The following is a 26,056-nucleotide window of genomic DNA, read 5'->3' on the forward strand; positions in this document are numbered from 1 at the left end:
CTTTTCACCTCACACCTGATTTACTCAACAAAAAAAGGCAAATCAATAGGTAGTCCAGGTAAGTCCTGACATGGCACAAGTGTGGAGGTGAGCCTTTCCCCTTTCGTTCTCTATTGCGCCACTGTTGTTCCTCAAGCAAGGGGGGAGGCCGATGACATCACAACTTCATCAAACCAACTCCTTGAAGTATCCAGTGTTCTAAAAAAATGATTTCTCAAAACATATCGTTTTACCCTTTGGTGTGTGTACATTAGAGATATGAAGTATAAATAAACTAACAGGAGAAGTTAATTAAATAAATTATTACTGGAGGACGTCTTTAAACATTCAGAACCCCACCCGTCTCCCGCCAAGCCCAGCCAGAGACAAATCTCTAAGGTGATTACATAGCTAAAGCAGTCAGATGTGGGAGGGCCTTGGATGGGTGGTAGCCTACTCCTCCCAGTGTGTAAGCAAGTAGTCAGTTAACCAGTCTGTGGTAGAGCTTCAGAACAGAAGACTGACTCCACTGACTGTTAGGCCTGGAAAGGCTGTATTTTCTGGTGGACAGAACAGACAGTCTACAGCAGAGCCCGTCTGTCTACAAGTGTAGGGTCAGTAGGAGCACCATGCCCCCAGGGGCTGCAGCGGGATCAGACAGGAAGAGGGCTGCCAGAGGCCTGGAGGGACCCAGAGAGGCAGCACAGAGCCTCTCAGACGCTCAGCTCACAGACCCAAGGAGAGGCACATGACTCCCCCGCTCTCACTGAAGCAAGAAACACTGCTGACTCTGGGGTGAGAGGAGAAATGATCCAGACTCCGAGAAGCCAACATCAAGGCTGTTCACAGGGGACATAAAAACAGGCTTGGGATCTTAGAATTACGTGCTCCATCATACACGTACCAATGGATTAACAGGGGACTGGTCTTGTCTTTTTGGATACAAGCACAGGTATTGATGGAATTACTTGCTGTTATTTAAAAAAAACTGGACATGGTGGTGTTCACATGAGGACATTGTGCTTATGAACATTGGATACGAGTGAAGGTGTGGTTATTTTTTGAGCTAGTTTTCCCTTGTGCTGGGGGAAGATTGGAAATGACATAACTGATGAAATTAAGGACTGAAATTAAGGACACTTCAGTGCTCCATTCTTTGGAATTAACTTGTACAAGTGATCGATGCTTTCCACAAAAACATTCCCATTGTTGTATTGACATTCATCAACACTCCCATCCTCTACTCCTCTCTAAAGATGCATAATAGCACTCTAGAAACTGATGGCATCAGTGCTCTTGGTTTGACCCAAACCAACATGAGCTGTATTAAGAGTGATGGCTTTAAGTACACCCTGTACACAGCGGTTTTCAGCCTGGTCTTCATAGTCGGGCTGCTCTTCAACATGGCTGCCATGTACATCTTTGCCTGCACACTGAAGTTGCGCAACGAGACCACCACCTACATGATGAACCTGGTGGTGTCCGACCTGCTCTTCGTCCTCACCCTGCCCTTCAGAATCTTCTATTTTATCAACCGGGATTGGCCGTTTGGCAGGGGGCTCTGCCAGCTTTCTGTCTCCCTATTCTACACCAACATGTACGGTAGCATTCTCTTCCTCACTTGCATCAGCGTGGACCGCTTCCTGGCCATCGTCCACCCATTCCGATCGCAGGCGCTGCGGACGAAGCGGAATGCCAAGCTGGCCTGCTGCGCTGTTTGGGTGTTGGTGCTGTCTGGCAGCCTTCCGACAGGCTTCCTCCTCGACACCACCTCGCTCAGGTACAAAAACTCCTCCGTCAACTACTGCTTTGAAAACTTCTCCAACAAGCAGTGGAAGTCCAGTCTGTCCAAGGTGGTGGTGTTTATTGAGACAGTGGGATTCCTGATTCCATTGTTACTCAACATCTTCTGCTCCGTTTCGGTCCTTCAGACACTGCGCCAGCCCCAGGCTATCAGCCGTGGGGGCCAGCTCAACAAGACCAACATCCTGAGGATGATCGTGGTCCATCTTCTCATCTTCTGCTTCTGCTTCATCCCCTACAACGTCAACCTGGTGTTCTATGCCCTGGTCCGCACCAAGCTGCTGAAGGGCTGTGCTGTGGAGTCGGTGGTGAGGACCATCTACCCAATCGCCCTCTGCATTGCGGTCAGCAACTGCTGTTTCGACCCAGTCATCTACTACTTCACCTCCGAGACCATCCAGAACTCCATCAAACGTAAATCTATGGCGGTTCGCAACAAGAATAAGCTGGACAAGGGTCTTCAGACAAACATGCTGCAGAGCCAGAGCATCATTCAGAACAACCCAAGGACTCAATTTTACCTAGAGTCCACTGTGTGACATCATCACCACATGAGCCAAATTAATGAGGCATCAGTGCGATATTTGACATCAATATTTCAGTGAGTCAATATTTGGTGCAATACGCCCAGATGATGAGCCGTAACAGATGGGAGATGAGTAGTCTTGAGTGGATTCTATAGGAACCATGGCATCACAGGAACAAAGTGAGAAAACCCTAAAGAGCGGTTGCATTAAGGGTACCATCCTTGCACTAAGTACAGTGACTCAGCTCTGAGTGTTCTCGTGTTAAAGGGGTACTTTGGAATTTTGGCTAGCATGCTAGCAGATACCCATAGACTTCCAGTCATTGTGCAAATCCTAGTTAGTATAGGCCTGCAAAACTACCTCGTACTTCTTTCATACTGGACACAGAACAATACATATGTTATCCACAAGTTCATCTGACAATGGGGAAGTAGATAAAGGGCCTCATTAACAAAATCCAGAAGTATCCCTTTAAGTATTGCATCAACAGCAGTGTCGAGTGTGAGGATTAGCCTACATGATGCAGGTCTGGGGGAGGCAACCCTTGAGCATGGTGCTACAGATTTACAAAACAAAACAGTGAAAATGTACCCACAACACACTGTGACTTGTCAAACAGTGGCCGGGGGCCCTACATGTTGCTCTATTGAAAGACTTGATACCAGGCAGTTGTCAGTGTTTTACCTGTGACTAAAGTCAGTAGATTAACAACCAAAATTATGAAATAGCACAATAGCAAATAGTGCAAGATATTTGACTTGCAAACTATTTCTCCCAATAGTGACGGTGCCTTGAATGAATAAAAAGAAAGCAAACAAGTTCTCATCTGTTTTCTTAAGTCACTATGAACAAAATGGTGGTAAATGTATGACATTACCCAGGTTTACCTTTGCATGCCATATATTGATTTGTGGGTAATAAATATCTTGAGATATTTAGAGCATTTTACAAAAGGTAGGTGGTTATCAGTCTTTCATATTTATGACATTGCCTCACTAGCATAGCAATAATACATCCTCCGCTGCTCACATGAATCATACAACTAACAACAAATAGCTAGTGCACACAGAAACCACCTCAAACCATTACCAAGCATGATAACGGACGTCTGGCTAACGGACGTCTGGCTAGCCAGTGATAACTGGTTGAATCATTATTTTAAGGAGTGGCACACCAAAACCAATGTCACCATAGAGACCATAACAATGACTAAGAGTGTGAAACAAAAACAAAGTAAGAAAGTGGATTTAAGCCTGATCTAAGATCACTGGTTAGCTATTTTACATAGAAACCCCCCAAAGTTAAACCAAAGAGAAAAGGCTATGAACACATTCTGGCCCTGTTAAGATACATAGAAAACCAGACAACCACATCCGAGGGCTATAACCAGAAAACTGCTCAACAGCATCAGCCATGTGGGAAATGTGAGAAACATCTGGACTGTTATATTTATTCATAGATTGGGTTTCAACTCAGTATTTCATATCTGGGTTTCTTTGTTAACACCATGTAAGGTGATACATATGAGCAATCCATGGCTTTACTATGAGAATATCTATGTTGGTAAACTTCCCATTCTCTCAGCTGAAAGATCACCATGCAGTTTGGGCCCTGGGGGTTAAACTACATGACATACACACTGCTCTTCACTACTCACTCACCTGATGGGAAGGATTGTGAAACCAAAGCAGTCAAGTGAGCACACGCTTTTGTGGGGAAAGTGTGCTGACTTGGGATTTGGCACCAATCCTCAAACATACAAGAGGTGATAAACACAAAACAAGTCAAACAGTCCTACACATCTATAAAAACACTGGAAGAATGATAGGTTGTTCCTGTCCTTTACAGTACTCAGCCAAATTAACAACACTGAAACTAGATCAAGTATAAATGTATAGAAGATAACAGGCACCAGAGAAATTGTCTTACAGTATGTAGACTTTACTAGCAGCTCCGGGATATTGCCTTGCTTTAATTATGCCATACTAGTTAACTGGTCAATGAGACGCATTGAGAGGGTTGCCTGGGAGGGTGAAGTTAAACACCACTATTGCAGTGTAACCAAAGGACAGAATGTGTGTGTGTGTTGGAGAGAGACTGCATGTACTGTATGTGGGTATCAAGGTGTCCGAACATGGGCATAAACTGAAATGGTTACCGTAGACCATTTCAAATGGACCAAGAACACAGTCAAATCAAACCAAGCATCATTTCAATAGAGGACTGAGGTTGGACACCAAAACACAATATTTCCTTTGAAAACTACTTAACGTGGAATAAGAGAATTTTGGATTATCACAATCTTTCCAAAACATAAGTGAATGTCTTCATGTACTCAACACCCTGCTTGCGCTCAAAAGATGACACTTTACACACATTTATTATAGCCTCAAAAGACGGGAAAATCTGAAGTGTCATTTAAGACAGTTTTGTGCATGGGATTTACAGAAATATCCTTGTTTGAATCTCAAATCCCTGAAGAAAATATTAAGATATTGTGCAGCTAAGAATATTAGGCTATAGAAGTTCTAGTCTACAGAGAATGTAAGAGTTCCTTTTCCAAGGAACTAGGAAGGAGAGACACTAAGGAAAAGGCTTGTTCTCCAGGGTAATGCTAAGTGCATCAAGTCTGGGCATTTCTAAATATTTTCTCTGCCTGGAGCATGTGTTGGGTTTTTCTGAAAGACACACACAACAATCTTGGAGGAATTTGTCTTCTTTCCTAGTAAATCACCGACAAACTCCAGATAGTTGTAACAAAAAAGGTATGGCAAATAAGTCTGGCAGCCCAACTGATTGGCAAACGTACTGCAAATTAAGAAAAAGAAAAATAATAAACTATACTATGACAAATACATTATATAAAAGAATGTTAGTAAAAAGCTTTGGAACACAAATTCAATTTTGGGAAAAAAAAATCCAACTCGTGTCCATCATTCACTGAATCAGATGGCTCATTCATCACAAAACCCACTGATATTGCCAACTACTTTAATTACTTTTTCATTGGCAAGCAACAAACACTGACACTATACATCCAAGTATGTCAGACCAAATTGTGAAAGACAAGAATTGTACTTTTGAATTCCATAAAGTCAGTGTGGAAGAGGTGAAACAATGATTATCGTCTATCAACAATGATAAGCCACCGGAGTCTGACAATCTGGGTGGAAAATGACTGAGGATATCGCTCTGTCCCAGCTTCGATGCACCTGTACTGACCTCGCCTTCTGGATGTAAGCAGGGTGAACAGGCAGTGGCTCGGGTGGTTATTGTCCTTGATGATCTTTTTTGCCTTCTTGTGACATTGGGTGTTTTAGGTGTCCTGGCGGGCAAGTAGTTTGCCCCCAGTAATGTGTTGTGCAGACCGCACCACCCTCTGGAGAGCCTTGCGGTTGTGGGCGGTGCAGTTGCCGTGACAGGCGGTGATACAGCCCGACAGGATGCTCTCAATTGTGCTTCTGTCGCTGTTGCGCCTTCTTTACCACACTGTCTGTGTGCGTGGACAATTTCAGTTTGTCAGTGATATGAACACAGAGGAACTTAAAACTTTCCACCTTCTCCAATGCTGTTTTCTTTGCTGTTTCCTAAAGTCCACGATCATCTCTTTTGTTTTGCTGACATTGAGTGAGATGTTATTTTCCTGACACCACACTCCAAAGACCCTCACCTCCTCCCTGTAGGCTGTCTCGTCGTTGTTGGTTGATTCGTTGTCGATCAGAGTCTGCTGCTGGAAAAACTTGTTTTATGGCTTTATACCCCCTGCTATAATGTGGATAAAGAGTTAGAGTTACTTGTCTAACAGAACACAGTGTGTCCATGTATGCGGATGACCCAACACCATACACGTCAGCTACTACAGCGACTGAAATGACTGCAACACTTAAAGAACTGCAGTTAGTTTCGGAATGGTCAGCAAGGAATAGGTTAGTCCTAAATATTTCTAAAATTAAAAGCATTGTATTTGGGACAAATCATTCACTACACCCTAAACCTCAACTACGTCTCGTAATGAATAATGTGGAAATTGAGAAAGTTGAGGTGACTAATCTGCTTGGAGTAACCCTACATTGTAAACTGTCATGGTCAAAACATAGATACAACTAAGACGGGGGCAAAGTCAGTCCATAATAAAGCATTGCTCTGACTTAACACTATCAACAAGGCAGGTCCTACAGGCCCTGGTTTTGTTCAGCAGTGTGGTCAGGTGCCACAAAGAGGGACTTGGGAAAATTGCAGTGGGCTCAGAACAGGGCACCACGGCTGGCCCTTAAAAGTACACAGAGAACTAACATTAACGACATGCATGTCAATCTCTCATGGCTCAAAGTGGAAGAGAGAGATACTTCCTCATTACTTGATTTTGTAAGGTGAATGTACCAAGCGGTCTGTTTAAAATAATAGCATACAGCTCAGACACCCATGCATACCCCACAAGACATGCCACTGGCCTTGAGTGCTGTAATTATATGCCATAATTTAACTTTATATGACGTGTACTATGTAGAGCTGGGCGATATGGCCATAATATCATCATGGTATATTCCCAATTTTTGACGGTATTTGATGTTTCTAAGTAATCCACCTCTAAACATGCTTTATGGATAGGACATGACAACAAATTAATTGTAAGTGTTCAATGGGCTTTCTCCATTATGATTGCTTTATACTTTTCAACCAAACTTCAACCAAAAATAATAGGACAAAACTGACAGTGAAGTAGGCCAATTTGTAGAACATTACATAGGAATCTAAATCCTCTTTTGTAGCCTCAATCTTGTACTCAACCAATGGTTTCCATTTGCATAGTTATTTGTTGAATTACAGCATTCACTTTAATTTTCCTCTTTTATAACTTACACGCGGTGTCACATTTCTTTTGTCTTAGTATTCCTCTATCCCCCCCCCCAAAAAAACCAGACTATTCTCCCGACTGTTTTCAATTATTTGGCAAGCTTACCCTCCCGAAGTTGTTGACTTGTTGTGCTCGCTAGCAGTTCTCAGTTGTTAGCAGTTTCTTACTGGCACTAAAAACACATGATTGCCATCATTTTTCCCCAGAGTCATTACTGAATTATTTAATGTAACAAATCAAACATTAAAAACACCATTATAGAAGGTAAAGTAAAAATCCAAACTGGTCCATGAATGAATACCGGTATATATTTTTTACGGTTTACCGACCAGCCCTAGTACCATGTGGTGATGAGACTGGCTGTGAGTGACGTAACTTACCCTTCTCCAGGAAAGTCTTCATGATGAGGTGTTTGCAGAGCTCCAAGTGCATGACGATGTCTTTACCCCGGCTGGGCTCAGCCTTGATGAAGCTCTCAATCACCTTGTAGAAGTCAAACGCTGTCAGCTGGAACACATCCAGGATCCACGGGAAAAACAGGGCCGTCTTCACGGGGACACTACCACCATTGTTGTAGCCACTATTCTTGAAGGAGCACTGGACAATTGATAGCTCATCTGTGTCCAATTGATTATGATCCAGTATATACATGTTATTAAAGGGGAATTATATACTGTACATTGTAACATGCATGTTTGTTGCTAATTATATCAATATTATTAGAAATGTTTAATGAGAAGTTAGTACATGGCTATTAACGGCTGGTAGAATGATCAATACTAGGATCATCCAGATGACTATCTGTTAGCAGTGAGTGAATGTGGTACTGGAGAGACTTACCGCCATAGGTTGCCATTATGACCTCCAAAGCACAAGCCAGGAGTGAGGTGTGGAATGTGCATTCATTCAGGAGTTTATGGTCATGGAAATCACATGACTAAGGTCAGAGAAAATGGGCAATAGCACACTCCATAGATTAACAGTTCACTGTGTATACACTGCAACCATTTTTTTAAATGTATTTGTTTAAGTCTAATTTAAGAACTAATAATTTTAATTCATGTGAGATTAGCATATTTTGTTATGTTGCATACCTGAAATTCTGCCCTGACAGGCTCTTCTCTTCCTATAGGGGAAAAAATAGATTTGTCAGACATTTAAGAAAATATGGAGGTAAAACTGAAATAAGACCATGTAATTTACCGATTTCAGCATGGACACCATGACTCTGTAATACAACCGGACACCAAGGGCGAACCTCTGATGAAGAGAAGGAAAATACATTAATAAGTTATATGGACTACATCAGTATGTCATATAGTAGTCTGCACACACTGGGGTGTATCAACCAAATATCATAGGTCAGTTTCACAAAGTGGAATGGTTATTATCTCTGTCAAGTCTGTGTGCAGTGCTTACATACAACACACTATACTGAGGAATTACTCTACTTGAGACAAAGGGGGTGGTATACACACATACACACATACACACATATATACAGTGGGGCAAAAAAGTATTTAGTCAGCCACCAATTGTGCAAGTTCTCCCACTTAAAAAGATGAGAGGCCTGTAATTTTTCATCATAGGTACACTTCAACTATGACAGACAAAATGAAAAAAAAATCCAGAAAATCACATTGTAGGATTTTTAATGAATTTATTTGCAAATTATGGTGGAAAATAAGTATTTGGTCAATAACAAAATGATAAAAATGGTAAATGATAAACTTGGATTAGCTTACACAATGTGCCATTGGAACACAGGAGTGATGGTTGCTGATAAATGGGCCTCTGTACGCCTACGTAGATATTCCAGTAAAAATCGTTTCCAGCTACAATAGTCGTTTACGACATTAACAATGTCTACATTGTATTTCTGATCAATTTGATGTTATTTTAATTAACCAAAAATGTGCTTTTCTTTCAAAAACAGGTACATTTCTAAGTGACCCAAAACTTTTGAACGGTAGTGTATATTCTAAAATAGTAACAATAAAGAGGCTATATACACAAGGAGTACCGGTACGAGGTAGTTGGGGTGATTGATTGAGGTAATATGTACATGTAGGTTTGGTTAGGTGATTGATTGAAGTACTATGTAGGTAGTGGGTGAAAAGCAGAAAGTCCAGGTAGCCATTAAATTAACTGTTCAGCAGTCTTATGGTTTTGGGGTAGAAGCTGTTCAGGAGCCCTTTGGTCCCAGACTTGGCACTCTGGTACCGCTTGCCAAGTGGTAGCAGAGAACAGACTGACTTGGGTGGCCGTTGTCTGACAATTTTTAGGGAATTCCTCTGACACGGCCAGGTGTAGAGGTCCTGGATGGCAGGGAGCACGGCCCCAGCGATGTACTGGTCCATACACACTACCCTCTGTAGCGCCTTGCGATCAGATCCTGAGCAGTTGCCATATCAAGCAGTGATGCAGCCAGTCAGGATGCTCTCGATTGTGCAGCTGTAAAACTTTGAGGATCTGAGGGCCTATGTCAAATCTACTCAGCCTCATGAGGGGAAAGAGGCATTGTCGTGCCTCTTCACAACTGTGTCGGTGTGATTGGACCATAAGTCATCAGTGGTGTGGAAACCGAGGAACATGAAGCTCTCGACCATCTCCACTGCTGCCCCGTCGATGTGAATAGGTACGTGCTTGGTCCTGAGTCTGTGTGTCTCCGTCCCATAGAGGCCATTGTTTGTTGACATTATTCTATATAACTTGGGGAATAGCAATAAGCTCCAGCGTTTAATGCAGTGTTTGCATCCTACCTGGGGAAGGTCCTGAGTCCCAGAGAGGCCTATGGAGTCCAGAAAAGCAGAGAAACTGGTCTGGTACACATTCTTCACCTGGAACACAAGTACAACAGATGACCAATGAGATGACAGACACAGAAAACCCAAACACAGAATTCTCAGCCATGTAAATTTACTGTCTGAACCTCACCTATTTTGTGTGACAAATGACAACGTCTCAACCTTATAAGTGGATGGATTGGGTGTTTGTCTTAAGTAAATGAAAGAGAATGTCAATGTGAGGGCATGAGGCTTGCAGTAGGAAGGGGAAGTCCGAGACTGAAGGTCAAAAAGTCTTAATGTAAAGTGGCTGCAGCAGGCTAGGAGGGCAGCACCTGATGAAGAACTCCAGAACACACATGCCATCAGATGGAAGGATATGACCAGGTCATCCCCCATCTGCTAGAACCATTCCTGCAGATAGCACAGACAATGCACATCAGCAGCAGTATCATAACTCAGGCCTGTCTTAACAGCGTCATGGGGGAAAACAGACCCATGGATAGAAACCTGATGCTCACCTCGCCAGAACTCTGACTAGGCATGAAGAGGGAAAGTGTATGTCTTTGTTGCTCTTTGCCTTGCAAAAAAACAAAATTTGCAACATTAGTGATCAACAAGCACTGACCCACCTTTTGCCAAAGGGAACATTATCCAGCAGCCCGGCAGGATTTCTTTCCACCTGGAACAAAGAACTGATCTGGGCACTGGCGCTGACAAAGGTCCCACTGGTACTCCAGGATCTACTACTTACTTCAGATCCACTGCCTTCTGGACTTGAGTGAAAGGTAAAACTTGCAACTTCCAAGTCAGTCACAGCCACAAACAAGCAAGCACCACAAAGCCTTTGAGTGTTCTTTGTTGACAGAGAGAGAAGAAAAATGGAATGTATCGTCACTCTGTGAATAACCTTGAATAAAATGTATATTAGAGACAAATAGTTCTTGTTCAGAGCATACAGAAATGGTATTAGTAGATTTTTTTTTAAAGTTTATTTTCTACTAGTAACTTGAGGACAATGAGTGGATACGTACAGGGACTTTGTCCACTGAGGCCTGAACTGCCTTCCATATTGCCCAGGCACGATCACACTGTATCTGTCAGTCACAAAGTCAGCATCCTTCTCTTTGTGCCTGATGGTTCAAAAAAAGAAATTTAAAAAAGAAAGACAGTTAGACACATTTAGATAAACCATACACTGTTTTGACAGTCATGATTTGTGAGGGGAGAAATGAGTACAGGTAGTTAGTTGTTGTGGCATCTGTGTGCTTTTTAGTCATGGTCTGTAAACCTTAGTTGATACATACCTTTTGGACATAATGATAAAAACCCATTGATTTTAGTTCAACTGTCATACCACACCAGAACACAAAATAGAAGCTTGTTTTACTCCAATGTAAGCGTAAAATGCCTTAAAAAAAACTATACTTTTGATATCATTGATTGCCAGTCCTTGCATCCATAGCGGTTTCTGAATTTGAGAGTGGTTACATTTAGCCTCTGCATTTCTCCAGGCCAACCCCTCAGCTTTTTGACCAAAAACAGAGGCAGGGTAAACTGCTCTGTTATTGTTTCAACTAAGGATTATAGCTAGTTTTAACGCCATAATTCTAACACTTAATGGTAGGAAGCGTAACCCAGTCCCAAATGTGTCCATGCTTACTTACTAATGTTGAACAAGATTACTGAAGTGGGAAATAATATCTATGAACCGAGATCAAATCGACTGGAGTCATTTTAGTGGGGGGCATATGAAAGCCCCATCATATTAGCTCATTTATTTGGCAAGACAACAGTACCCAAGATCCTTAGCGTACAATAGCTAACAAAACGAGTGGCATGCCACATATTCCCAAATGCTGTAACAGTAACATGTTTTCCCAGCTGTTCGACTCGACCTGTTTTCGTATGGGATGTTGTTGGTAGCTAGCTCGCAAACAATTACCAATTATAATTTTACGTACAGAAAATAACGTTATATTTTAGACAGTAACATAACAGGGTAGCTGGTGTTTTACACAATTCATTTGACTCGGTATCTTGTTAAATACGATGGATAGATGGGAAGTTTACCTTTCTATCGATAAATCAGGCTTGTCCGAGGAGGCATTTTCTATTCTGGGTTTAATTTCCTTGTCCTGTGCTGCTCCAGAGTTGCGTTTTCTGGGTGGCATCTTGGTGTGTTATCAGGTTATTAACACTAAATACAAATCAGTAACTGTCGTTCTTCTATTTTATCTCAATCCGAATACGTACAACCCCCGGTTTTCACCTGTCCGCTGACTCGCGGCAGAAAGAAACCGCAGAAAAAGGTTGCAGACGCACATCCAAACGTCCCCCCCCCCCCCTCCCAAAAAAAAGGTTGACGTACGAGGCCTCCTGGCGGCCATGTTGGAAGACCACCGCATCAATTATTTCGACAACTGCATGGTAACAGTACCTAAAATTATTATTTGTGCGAGATTTGGCTGCTCTAACAAGAGACAACAGGAGTAACATATTCTTTACAGATTAGCCGTATATTATTACATCAGAAAAGCAAATCAACTTTTTTGCAAATCAAGACCTGAACCCAGACAGCTGCAAGTCATGTGTTGCAGCCTTGCTATAATGTTTTAGGGCTCTCTTCATGTCGCGAAGTGTGTTTTGTCCTATTTTTTTAATCCCATCTCCCATCCCTGCAGGAGGCCTTTCATTACAGTAAATGACAAAAAAGTATCCTTCTGGCTGGCAGGGCAAGATTCCTGGACAGTGAAATCCTTTATCGGACTCTTCATACACACAGCTCTGTAGGTGATGATACACTCTCCACCAGTGAAGGAGCATACACACAGCTCTGTAGGTGATGATACACTCTCCACCAGTGAAGGAGCATACACACAGCTCTGTAGGTGATGATACACTCTCCACCAGTGAAGGAGCATACACACAGCTCTGTAGGTTGTCACGAACCGGCTCAAAGCCCGTAACAAAGGGAGACAACGTGGAGATAAGGAGTAGCAATATATATATATTTATTAAATAAGTAACTAAGTATAATATACAATGGTGTGTGTAATCAGTAATCAGCAGTGTAAGTGAGTGTTTTGCATGCATGAATGTGATAATGCAGGTTGTTGAAAGGTGCCAAAGCAAATAAACAAAAGACCACCAAGAACCACAACACAATCTACAATGGTGTCTGCATGGAGAGAGTCTCCTCCATGAATGTAGAGGAGGTCTATTTATCCTGGGACACACCTGGCCCAGGTGTTTCCCATGTAGCTGACGACCCTCCCCAACTCCGCCCACCGGCATCCTAATAAGGAAACAAGAACAAACAGAATACAGCAGACGGAGTGGGAGGGTCGTCACATTCCCCCCCATAAAACCGGGGACCAACAAGGACCCCGGAAGAAAATACCAGCCTCTAAGTTCCAAATTGACACAGCTTCTGCATCACAAATTGATGAGGGTCTATGTGTCCACCCTAGCCAACCTCCTCCACAGACCTCAGCAACCTTCACACAGGAAGCAACATTTAAGAGGAAAGAAGAAAACAAGACCAGGCGGGAGCAGACAGGACAGAGAGAACATGACAATACGTAACAATGGTCAGTCACGTAAACATTTAGGAACAGGGCGCACGAGAGAGAGCATCAGCAATCACGTTTTCAGTTCCCCGGATGTGGCGCACATCGAGATGGAATGATTGTAAAAATAAACACCATCTCATTATCCTCTGGTTTGGACACATCATGGACCTCAAAAAAGTGAGGGGGTTATGGTCGGTGTAGACCACAATAGGTACTACCCCGACCCGACATACACTTCGAAGTGTTGTAGCGCCCAAATGAGTGCTAGCGCTTCCTTTTCAATAACTGAATAATTCAACTGATAATCGTTAAACTTTTTAGAAAAAAAAACTAACAGGCCTCTCAATCCCAGACACATCTGCTTGCAGCAAAACTGCACCTGCCCCCACATGACTAGCATCCACCTGCAAGGTAAATGACAAATCCATGCGAGGAGCAGCCAGCCCCGGAGTTGAGGTAAGCAACCTCTTTACATCTTCAAAAGCGTGTTGACAACGAGTAGACCACACATAAACAGCCTTAGCTTTCAGCAGATCTGTCAAGGGAGCGACCACAGTGGAGAAGTTACTACAAAAACTACGGTAATAACCAATCATGCCCAAGAAACGCATTAGTTCCTTTTTAGTAGTTGGTGGTGGAAAAGCATCAATAGCCACCACTTTAGCCCGAACAGGACGCACTTCCCCCTGCCCAACCACTTTTCCAAGGTATGTAACGGTCGCCTGAGCAAACTCACATTTAGCCAGATTGATTGTGAGGCGACCCGCAGCCAGACGTTCGAACAAGGCTTGAATACGGGACAGATGTTCTTCCCAAGTATCTGCATATATCACTACATCGTCCAAATAAACAGCGCACCCGGTCAGACCGGCGACAACCCTGTTCATAAGTCGCTGAAAAGTGGCAGGTGCATTGCGCAAACCGAAACTCATAACCGAATACAAGTACAGACCAAAGGGTGTAATAAAGGCAGAGATTTCACGTGCCCTACTCGTCAGTGGCACCTGCCAATAGCCTTTTAACAGGTCAAATTTGCTCACAAACTTAGCTGCACCGACTTGATCAACACAGTCCTCCATTCGAGGAAGAGGAAATGAATCTGGCTTTGTGACACTATTTACCTTACGGTAGTCCGTACAAAATCGGTTTGTTCCATCCGGTTTACTGACCAAGATACAGGGAGAAGCCCAACTGGAGAAAGAAGGCTCTGCTATCTTACTCTCCAGCATGTACTTGACCTCAGCATCCAGACAACGTAGTTTCTCTGAAGAAACTCTATAGAACCGCTGACGAATGGGGTCAGCACCTCCAATGTCAATATCATGTTCTATTAAGTTTGTACGTGTAGGTGTATCTGAAAATAAACCTGGAAAGCTCTGAATCAGACCAACCATCTCTTCACGCCCATCATCAGGTAGGTGAGTGAGAAGACTGTCTAAAATATCCAGTGTTTCTGAATTTTTTAATCTACCCTGCAATATACAATCGTCAGGACCAGGAACATCTTCCTCCTCATGCCCAGATCTAGCACGACAAGAACCCAAGGAAACAACGGTATCAGCCAAAAGAACAGGTTTACCATCCTCTGTAGAATCCCACTGTTCAGTCTCAGAGGAACGTGCATAATAGGGTTTTAACAGATTTACATGGCACAGCTGGTGTGCTTTCCTCCGTTCTGGAGTGGCAACTAGATAATTTTGCTCAGTGTACTGGCGCACCACTGTATATGGACCTTGAAACTTAGCTTGTAAAGGAGAACCAACAATTGGCAGCAGAGCAAGAACCTGGTCACCTGGACTAAAGTGACGAGGCTCAGTTCGGCGATCAAATATGCCCTTCATCCTCTCCTGTGCAGATGATAACTTCTCTTTAGCCATTTCACCAGCGGCGTACAGCCGTCGCCGGAAATCACACACATACGATAATAGGGACTGAGGAGGCTCGGGAGACTTCCAGTCATCCTGGAGAACGGATAAAAGTCCACGCACCCTATGTCCAAACACAAGGTCATTTGGACTGAAACCTGTGCTCTCCTGTGAAACTTCCCTAGCAGCTAACAGTAACCAAGGCAACCCCTCCTCCCAATCCTTATCCATCTCAGTACAATAAGCTCTCAACAAAGACTTAAGAGTTTGATGGAAACGTTCCAGTGCTCCTTGACTTTGCGCGTGATAGGCGCTAGACAAATTGTGTTTAATATGGAGCTGTTGAAGAACCTGACTAAACAGATTAGAGGTGAAATTAGAGCCTTGATCACTCTGAATGACCTTAGGGATTCCAAACAATGAGAGAAACTGAGTTAAAGCTTTTAACACAGATTTAGTCGTGATAGATCGAAGAGGATAGGCAGCAGGAAACCTAGTGGTCTGACACATCACAGTGAACAGGTAACTGCTACCCTTTTTAGAACGAGGCAGAGGACCCACACAGTCAATAATCAGATACTCAAAAGGTTGGCTAAGTACAGGAATAGGAAACAATGGAACTGGTTTAATAGCTTGATTAGGCTTACCAGTTAATTGACAGGTGTGACAAGTTTTGATAAAATCAGAAACATCCCTCTTTAATCTAGGCCAAAAGAAATGTCTTAATATGCGATTGTAGGTTTTCCTCACCCCCATATGTCCAGCAACGTCGCTGTGAGAAGTTTCCAACACCAACTCACGAAGCTTAACTGGTACAACAACCTGACTAATTGCCTCCCCTAGAAAACTACTATCATGAGACACCCACTTTCTCATCAGGACATCCTCTTGGAGAAAATAGCCATGGGCGACATCTCCCAACTGTTCCACAGGCACAATTTGGTCACGCAACTCTTCTAACGTGGGGTCATTCCGTTGTGCATTGATTAGATCTGAGCGGGTTACAGATAACGGGATAACAGGGAAAACAGTGACATACTTTGTATTATTATCATTAGTTGGAGCAGTGACCAGTTCGCCACGACCCATAGAACGTGTCACTGCACACGCAGAGAACACCTCTGGGAAACTCTGTACACTCTCATCAGGAATCCCAACAAATGACGGCTTAGTGGAAACCACTAGAGATGGAAACACGACAGGCCATACACGCTCACCAGCCAAGTTATTCCCAAGGATCACGTCGATACCCTCAATAGGCAACGAAGGACGCACCCCCATAACAACTTCACCCTTCACCAGCCCACAATCCAACATCAGTTTATGCAATGGAACTGACAGAGTGTTCAAACCTATTCCCCTAATTAGAACACTATTCCCTGAATCAGTCTCAGCAGAAAAGGGTAACACAGACTCCAACACAAATGATTCAGAGGCTCCTGTGTCTCTCAGGATCTTCACTGCCACTAGGTCTTTACTTCCTAACATAGACACAAAACCTTCCGTAATGAAAGGTAAATAGTCTGGATCAATATGGACTTTCACATTCTCTTGGGCCTGAGGAAATGAGTCATGGGTGAACTGATGTGGAACATGTGCAGCTAACGCGGTAGGCTTAGATTTAGCGTAAGCACCCTTTGCCTTGAGAAGTGGACATTTGTTTTTCCAATGACCTGAACCTTGACAGTAGTGACACTCCTGCCCAAAGTCAGCTTTACCATGGGAGTCAGGCTCAACCCGAGTTGGATAGAACTCTGCCCGTGAACCAAAGTATCTCGGTGAGCGAAGCCCAAATCTATCCGAACGCCCCCACTCTTTCCGAATACGGGGCTCTGCAAAGACACTTTTGTGAGTCAACACATACTCGTCCGCCAAAACCGCAGCTTCAGCAACATTCTTTACTTTCTGTTCGTTAATATACGTGGCAATACGATCAGGAATTGTGTCTTTAAATTGCTCTAACATAATCAGATCACACAGCCCTTGGAAAGTCACAACTGCAGAGGCGGAACACCAGCGATTAAACTGTAAAGATAATTGTCGCGCAAACTCAACATGAGTCTGCTTATCATCCCTTTTTAAAGTCCTAAATCGTTGGCGGTAAGCCTCAGGGACCAATTCATAAATCTGTAACACAGCTGTTTTAACTTTATCATAACTGGCACTGTCATGTACACTAAGAGCTGAATATGCTTCCTGCGCCTTACCAGTCAGCACACACTGCAACATTAAAGTGCGGTCAGAATCAGGCCAACTCCTAGCGTCAGCAACCCGCTCAAACAACGAAAAGAATGTCTCGGGGTCCCTTTCATTAAACTGAGGCAATAACCGTAAGTTCCCAACAATATCAAATGTCTCTGGGGCACGACCAAAAACGGAACAACCCCTAGGTAAATCTGGGTCACCTTCCCAAAACAAACTCTCCCCTGAGATCTTTCCTTCCCTAACCAACTCTATACGTTCTTGTTGCAACTTGAGCTTTGCACGCTCCATATCTTGTTTAAATGCCAATTCCTTTTCATATTTTATACGATCATGCTCTAGCTTCTCACGATCATGCTGCCGATCATGCTCTCTCTTCTCACGATCATGCTCCAGCTGTAACAGAAGCAGTTCTTTCTGCTGTTCAAAAAGAAGGCTACTAGGACTAACCGATGGAATGGCCATTGTAACATTACTGGGAGACGACCAATCCTCAGCAGAGGCTGGCCCAGTGGTAACTTCAAGAATACCACTCTCCATCAGATTGGCCTTCAATATCAACCTAATAGAATTTTTAGACGTTTATCACTAATCTCAACCTTGTAGTGTTCCGCGACCTTCAACAGCTGTTCTTTAGTACCTAAATCTAACAATCCCTCCGATGGAGAGCGAATGAACTCATCTACATAAGACGCCATGACGCTCTTCCCTTCTGCTGAGCAAACCAGACTACAACCCGAGAATTGACAATCACCCTGAGCACCACAGAAGAGAGATGAGATATGGAGCTTCCCCAAAACCTACAATAACTCAACCCTAGTCTTCGTGCAGATTTGCGGTGGGAATTTACGCACTGTAGCCCGCTGGCAAGGAAAACTCCCCAGCATGCTGGTAAATTCCACCAAGCCACGGATGTGCCCCCGAGACAACTGCTCAGTCCACAGACACCACACAAAAATAACAAACATTAACCATGCCCAACATATTCCAAAAAATGAAACACGTCGCTAAACCTATCAGGGGAAAAAGGCTATAGCTCCAGGTAGCAAGTTCCACTACCCTACCCAAATCTCCCACTGAGGTACACAGCCGATTACTCACCTCAGACCGACGTCCCAACAGAAAGTAGAACAAGAGTTCAGGCTAAGCAGGGCCTGGAAACTAACCATTATACTCTCTCCAACACAGCACGCAAACAAAATAACAAAGGCAACCAATACTGGGCCTATCACACGCAAACAAAATATGCAAACCAAACACGTACCTCCACGGCCTCCCAAACCAATAGTTCAAAAGATCCCGGACGAGCCCCCACTTGTCACGAACCGGCTCAAAGCCCGTAACAAAGGGAGACAACGTGGAGATAAGGAGTAGCAATATATATATATTTATTAAATAAGTAACTAAGTATAATATACAATGGTGTGTGTAATCAGTAATCAGCAGTGTAAGTGAGTGTTTTGCATGCATGAATGTGATAATGCAGGTTGTTGAAAGGTGCCAAAGCAAATAAACAAAAGACCACCAAGAACCACAACACAATCTACAATGGTGTCTGCATGGAGAGAGTCTCCTCCATGAATGTAGAGGAGGTCTATTTATCCTGGGACACACCTGGCCCAGGTGTTTCCCATGTAGCTGACGACCCTCCCCAACTCCGCCCACCGGCATCCTAATAAGGAAACAAGAACAAACAGAATACAGCAGACGGAGTGGGAGGGTCGTCACAAGGTGATGATACACTCTCCACCAGCGAAGGAGGGTCATGCCTGTCCCATTTTCCCAGGTCATAGCTGCGAAATCCACCTCAAGGTTGAACGTGTCTGTCAGGTTTACCGTGAATAGAGCCTTCACCCTCTACTCGTTCCTCTCCCCCTCCATTGTTGTTCAAGTTATTCACCCTCCAGGAATTTAGAGGTCAAATATATTTCTTACAATAATGAATGGAGAGAGGAATATTAATAAATAGATTTTTATAATGAATGGGATTTGACTTTGTACATTTTCCTTACTGATCTAAACCCAGGGTTTCACAATAGGCGGTCGACGGGTGATTTTTCTGAGCAAAAACGCATACAGTACCAGTCAAAATGTTGGACACCTACTCATTCAAGAGTTTCTTTATTTTCACTATTTTCTACAATTGTAGAATAATAGTGAAGATATCAAAACTATGAAATAACAATCATGTAGTAACCAAAGTGTTAAATCAAAATATATTTTATATTTGAGGTTCTTCAAAGTAGATAACCTTTGGTTTGATGACAGTTCAGCTGGAATGCTTTTCTAACAGTCTTGAAGGATTTCCCACATATTCTGAGCACTGGTTGGCTGCTTTTCCTTCACTCTGCGGTCCAACTCATCCCGGACCATCTGTTTGTCAAATACTTTCTGTTTGGTATTACTGCAGTAAATTTGCAGTGTACAAATTATTTAAGTATGTTCTGGCCTCCCGACCATCCGCTCGAGGAAATAACGGCCCACAGCTGAATGTAATTTGTGACTCCTGTCCTACATTATTTGCACACTGGCAGCCTTTAAACTATCAAGGGTTTCATGTGTTCTTAGTGTGGCTCCAGTATTCAAGCCATTTCAATACAGCTTTATTTGTCCCCTTAGGGCAAGGGTGGGGGACATCCGGCCTCTGGGCCTGATATGGCCTTCAAGACCGTTTGATCAGGCCACCGAGCCAATTCATAAATACATTTATATAAAAAAGCTCTACACCATTTTTACACAAAAATTAATTTTTACAAATCCATCCACCTCCCCCAAAGCCTTGGCGCTACCAGACAGCTCATCATCGAGCACCTGTACATCAGAAAAATGGCTACAGTAAAGAAAGGTCAATGCAGAGTGTAACGTTTTCCAAGACAAATTAATATAGAAAGGCAAACCTGTATGTCTAGTTTGTGGGGATACACATGCAGTAATGAAAAAGGCAAATTTGGAGCATGATTACAGCTCAAACCATACTAAACTGAATGAGTTGCAAGGACAACTCTTTGTGCATAAAGTCATTGCTCTTCAGCGGGGTTTTGGTGCCCAACAAGCCACCTTAAAACATTTCCCCATCCAAATGAGGTTATGCAAGCAAGTTGTGGTGCGCAAGCTTATCGCAAAGAAACTGAAGCCTCATTCGGAAGGAGAATTTGTAAGTGTCTCCTTGCCACTGCAGAGTTCCTAGCACCAGACAAAGTTAAACTGACACTTTGGAACAATTTATCTCGAAGAATCGTCACGGAGCAGATAACTGACATGGCACAAAACATTGGAGAACTTCACAAGAAATTGAGTTTCTCTTTGGCATGTGATGAAAACGACTGACATAACAAATAATGCCCAATTTGTGTGTGGTATTACAAAGGAGTTTGACACAAGGGAGGAATTGCTGTCTTTGGAAGCCATGCATCGCACCACCAGAGGTGAGGACTTGTCTCGGCTATGAGCAAATTTGAGAGACAGTTTGAAAAATTAAGTGGCCTTAATACGGATGGAGTGACAGCCATGGTTGGCTCAAAAAAGGGGTTAACCGCATTAGTGAAAAAAATTAATTAGTTCTCAGTCTTGATCAAAGTGATTTAATTGTATGCAACTACATCATACAGCAAGAAAGTCTGTGCGCAGTCGGTGAAGCCAAACAATGTAATGGCAACTGTAGTGTCGTCCATCAAGTTATCTTTTGATAAAGGGCTGAACTACTGCCAGTTTAAGGAGCTACTGAGTGATCTTGAATCGGAGTATGGTGATCTGGTTTACCACTGTGAGGTGTGATGATTGATTGAGCCGTGGAAACATGCTGAAGGATGACGTAAAACAATTCATGAAGTGGGAAAGCTGTTGTGGAACTGAGTGATGACAAGCGGATATGTGATTTGGCCTTCATGGTGGACATAACCAAGTAGCTGTCTGACTTGAACATCAAGCTCCGAAGGCCGAACCAGCTTCTCAGCAATCTGCTGTCAAACATGAAATCGTTCGAAGCTAAATAAAAGCTGTGGCAAGTCCAACTAGAAAGGGGTAACAGTACATGTTCCTACTCTGCAAGGACAAGAGCCTGAGATGACGTCAGAATATGCTGGGGAGTGTGGAAAGCTCGCAAAAGTAATTTTGTGAGCGGTTTAAGGATGTGAAAAGTAAACTGGAGTTGAACATATTTGCAACCCCGTTTAATGTCAAACCAGCAGATGTGCCGGATGGCCAACACGAAGTCATTGAGCTGCAAAGCAATGACAAGCTCAACCCCAGAATAAATGTATAAAATATCCAAATGGCCCTTGATGGCAAAAAGGTTCCCCACAACTGCCTTTGAGCAATTACTATAGCAGTGTAACATGGCCTGGGTGATGACAGACAGAAAATGGGGCGGAAGATACTGATGTCTGTGTCCCAGACTCTTCGCTGATGGCCACGATGGCCCATATGGGGATCTACAGACAACAGCTGGCGCCCATGCACACACCCAGCTCCTTGCCCCAGCGGGATACACGTAGGCACCATAGTGCAGCTGGGTGTTGTACATCTCAATGAAGATATCGGTCAAGATGAACTGGAAGCACAGGGACACAGAAACAGAGGTGAGGTGAAACAAAGGCAACAGAAATGAAAACCTCAGCAATAAGAATTTGCTCATAAAATACACACACATCAGACATACTGAGTGGTGATTGAAAAGAAGCCCATAGAGAACACAGCTGGGGTGAAAGGATGGCAGTTTCTTTCAATTATTCACCACTGAGGGTGAATTTCAGACAGAGGGATGCTTTCCCAGAGATATAATGTAAAGGTCAAGAGTCAAATAAATCGGGGCGGAAGTGTAGCCTAGTGGTTAGAGCATTGGACTAGTAACCGAAAGGTTGCAAGTTCAAATCCCCGAGCTGACAAGGTACAAAATCTGTCGTTCTGCCCCTGAACAGGCAGTTAACCCACTGTTCCTAGGCCGTCATTGAAAATAAGAATTTGTTCTTAACTGACTTGCCTAGTAAAATAAAAGGTAAAAAAATAATAAAAATAAAAATAAAAAAATCTGCCTGACTCACCAATAGGAGAAATGGGGTGCAGAATACCCAGCATGCTTGAAGTAGAGCAGCACTTTGCGGCACCAGGAAGGGCAGAGACAGATCATTGCAATGATGTCCTGGCAAAACTGGAGTTGAGGTGCATGTTGCTGTGTACCATAGAAGGAGATGCCAATGAAGAGGGTAATGAGGAAAAAGCTAGTGGCGAATGAGTCGATGAGGGTGAACCAGTAAATCCCTCCCTATGGAGAGACGGACACCAGCACTAAAAAACACACACACCCCTTCCTCACTAATACACACAGGATCAACAGCAGTCCCATTAGACAGAAGCCGAAACACAGAACTCCCAGGAACAGAGACTTCTCCTTCATGTTAGCTCTGAGCTGTAGGAACTCATCCAGCATGGCCATGGTGATACCCTCCATGTCACCAAACTACAGGGATGAGGGCCAGAGAAACAGGGAGCAGGGTGTTAGATGTCTGTGTTTGGTGGGTTTAAAGCACTGTGGTTTAACAGTGTCGACCCCCAGCATGAAAAAGGAGAGGATCGACCAAAACAGAGCCTGGCAGTTGAGTAAGAGGTTCTGAGTATGCCACAAATGCCAAACCGGGACCTGGCGGAAGAATAATGAGCTAATATTTGCCATGATAATAACTGGATGTATTGTGATTACCATGTCATAAACATAAAATAAATGTATTGTTAATTCAAGAGTGATTTGCTCATTGTGAGCTCTCGAACAGGCACTCCCTTCCGCCAAGCCATGTGACCCAGGATGGAAAATATGGCGAAGCCCACAGAGGCTGGTGCTGCAGTTCCCTATGGTGATGACCAGACAGTCCCTGAAAGCAGAACAATGTTAGAATTGACTCCATTTCCCAGCATGCCTGTAGCCTCAGAGTGCATAGAAGAGTACTACTGAGCTGATGACATTGTTATCAAACTTATTGTAGGAGGCCGTGGAAGAGCAGCCCCCCCAACACCAATCCCCAATGAGTAGAAGATCTGGGAGGAGCATCGTTACCTACATGGTAACGGTGACAGATAAGACATTCGGTTTACTTTGTTGGCCAGCAGCAAGGGCCTTGACACACATCATTAAAGGTAGGCACACACACAGCCTAAACTTAGGCTGGTATATCTAGAGTTGTCTCCCCTACGGGACATACCGGTGCACTGGTCAGCCAACCCAAGTCAGTTGTCAGGTAGAAAGCAACACCCTGAAGGGACCCCTCCGGTGTAGCACCTCTGATGATCAAAACGATCAGCACTAAATCACGTAAACCAGTCACGTAAACCACCTACAAAGTTAGAGTAACAGCTCAAGTACATAGCTGTTTTCAACACTCCCTACCTCACCTGCTATTTCGACCTCTGAATGCCCGGGTATGAAAAGCCAAGTGACATTTACTCCTGATGTACTGACCTGTCGCACCCTCTACAACCACTGTTGGTCATCTATGAACGTTTGAACATCTTGGAGAATAATCTGGCCTTAATGGCCATGTACTCTTATAATCTCCACCCGGCACAGCCATAAGGGGACTGGCCACCCCTCAGAGCCTGGTTCCTCTAGGTTTCTTCCTAGGTTCTGCCTTTCTAGGGAGTTTTCCCTAGCAACCGTGCTTTTACATCTGCATTGCTTGCGGTTTGGGGTTTTAGGCTGGGGAAACTGGATAATTCAAGCGGAGACATTCCTCATTCGTTTCTTTATACACTGAGTTGATTCACACATACACTGCATGTAAGGACAGTTCCTACAAACAGCACTATGGCTTTATAATCACTTACTACATCTGGAATGCTGCCAGCCAACCCAAGAGGATTCATCATTCAACTATTGAAGCATCAGCATGTACTAGCTTCACATGGAGAGCTGAAGCAGACCAACAGTAGACTGACTAGGATGTGTTTGCGGTAGCAGAGGAAGGGAACACGCCACACGTTCCCCAGTCCCACACAGTAGCCGATACAGGAGAGCATAACCTCATACTTCCCACCCCACTGCTCTCTACTGAGAATATTTGGGTCTGGTGCGGGTACAGGGGGCGGGACTCAAACTGTGGCTGGGATGAGGGATTGGTGACATCGTGAGCTAAATTAAACCCAGTCAGCTGTGCTGGACTCTAGAACTGATAACACATTTAAAACTGTCAGACAGATCCTATAACGGTGTCATGCCTTGATTTTGAAAAGTATAATTCCATGTCACAAGTTTAGTACTCCCTCTCCATTTTAACTTGTATGAGACACTGGGACTGCACATTGTTTAGGGTTAATACAGTCAGCGACAATGGTAGGAATTGCCATGTAGTCCAGATCAACAGATATGGGTGTGGTTCACACATCAGGAAGTGTGAGTTGTCAGTGGACCAGTAAAAAGAATGCAAAGAGATTAACTAAGGACAAGACCTGGAAGTAGGTCAGGTTAAAAATGGTAGTTCAGTTTTTGTAACAGCAAATAATTTGATTTAGGCCACTACCATCTGCCTCCCTTCAACATCATGACACAGTGTATGTCATACAAGGGGAATAAAGAGTACCTACAGGTAGTTGATATAAACAAACATTTTTTTAACTAGAGTTGCACAGGGAGCAAGGGTTTTTAAATTAAAGCTCCAAGCAGCCTCTCGTTTTAAAAATAAATTGTCGAGGTCACCCCCTCTCTTAGGGAGGGTGACATGTTCGATGCCAATATAACGTAGAGACGAAATCGAGTGGTTTTCTTCCAAAAAGTGGGCAAGTTTTTGCTTCTAAATGGTGCTATGATGCTCCAAGATACGTACTTTTAATTCGCGCTTTGTTTTACCCACAATTTACACCACAGGGACAAGTTAAGATAAATAACTGCCTTAGTGAAGCACATGATAACACCTTTGATTGCGATCGGTTTCCGTGTTTGGAGGATCAACATTGAAAGTGCCATTGCATTGAGCACTTGTAGTTTCCAGCCAGTAGGGGCGCAAATACGTTGTGCATGGATATCGTGGGGTGGTAAATCAGAGTTTAAGTTTGAGATTTCTGCCCCGCGACAATACAACCAAGGGAAGGTCCGAAAACACATTAACATCATCGGATCTTAGAATATGCCAAAGTTTGAACGATTCCCTTCATTTGTTCAGAGTACTTTGAACAGCGGGTAGTTAGAACGCAAGAATGCTTATTTTTGCGAGACCGACCTTAAGGTCATGTTTCGTTCTGAATCTTCTCATCGGCAGTATTAATCTGACCATTTTTGTTCCCCCTTTCCATGAATTTTATTTGAGTCTCAGCCATATTTCTGTCGACATCTGCTTTTTACAAATTATTTTGATTCGACAGAATTGGCTGTAGGGCAAACTATTTTTCAAGGGAAGTTGGTGACAACTATCATCCCTCTTACTGTTACGATCAGTAGGTTTCCTGTAAAGATCATTGTATAGAACATTATCGTCACACAAAA

The 26,056-nt window shown here is 43.4% G+C and overlaps 1 protein-coding gene and 2 pseudogenes across 1 annotated transcript; 1 reads left to right on the forward strand and 2 right to left on the reverse strand.

Annotated features, from left to right (window-relative positions):
* LOC135547851 (retinoblastoma-associated protein-like) overlaps nucleotides 1-11,085 on the reverse strand; it is a 28,653-nt pseudogene extending 17,568 nt beyond the window's left edge.
* LOC135548500 (lysophosphatidic acid receptor 6-like) lies at nucleotides 420-3,216 on the forward strand. Its single transcript, XM_064978180.1, has one exon. The coding sequence runs from the start codon at nucleotides 1,236-1,238 to the stop codon at nucleotides 2,319-2,321; it is 1,086 nt and encodes a 361-aa protein (XP_064834252.1). The 5' UTR covers nucleotides 420-1,235; the 3' UTR covers nucleotides 2,322-3,216.
* Nucleotides 10,339-24,597, reverse strand: LOC135547852 (sodium-dependent proline transporter-like; annotated as a pseudogene).
* Between the last annotated feature and the right edge of the window lie 1,459 nt (nucleotides 24,598-26,056).

This window comes from Oncorhynchus masou, chromosome 11, assembly GCF_036934945.1.
Source record: "Oncorhynchus masou masou isolate Uvic2021 chromosome 11, UVic_Omas_1.1, whole genome shotgun sequence".
Lineage (NCBI taxonomy): Eukaryota > Metazoa > Chordata > Actinopteri > Salmoniformes > Salmonidae > Oncorhynchus > Oncorhynchus masou.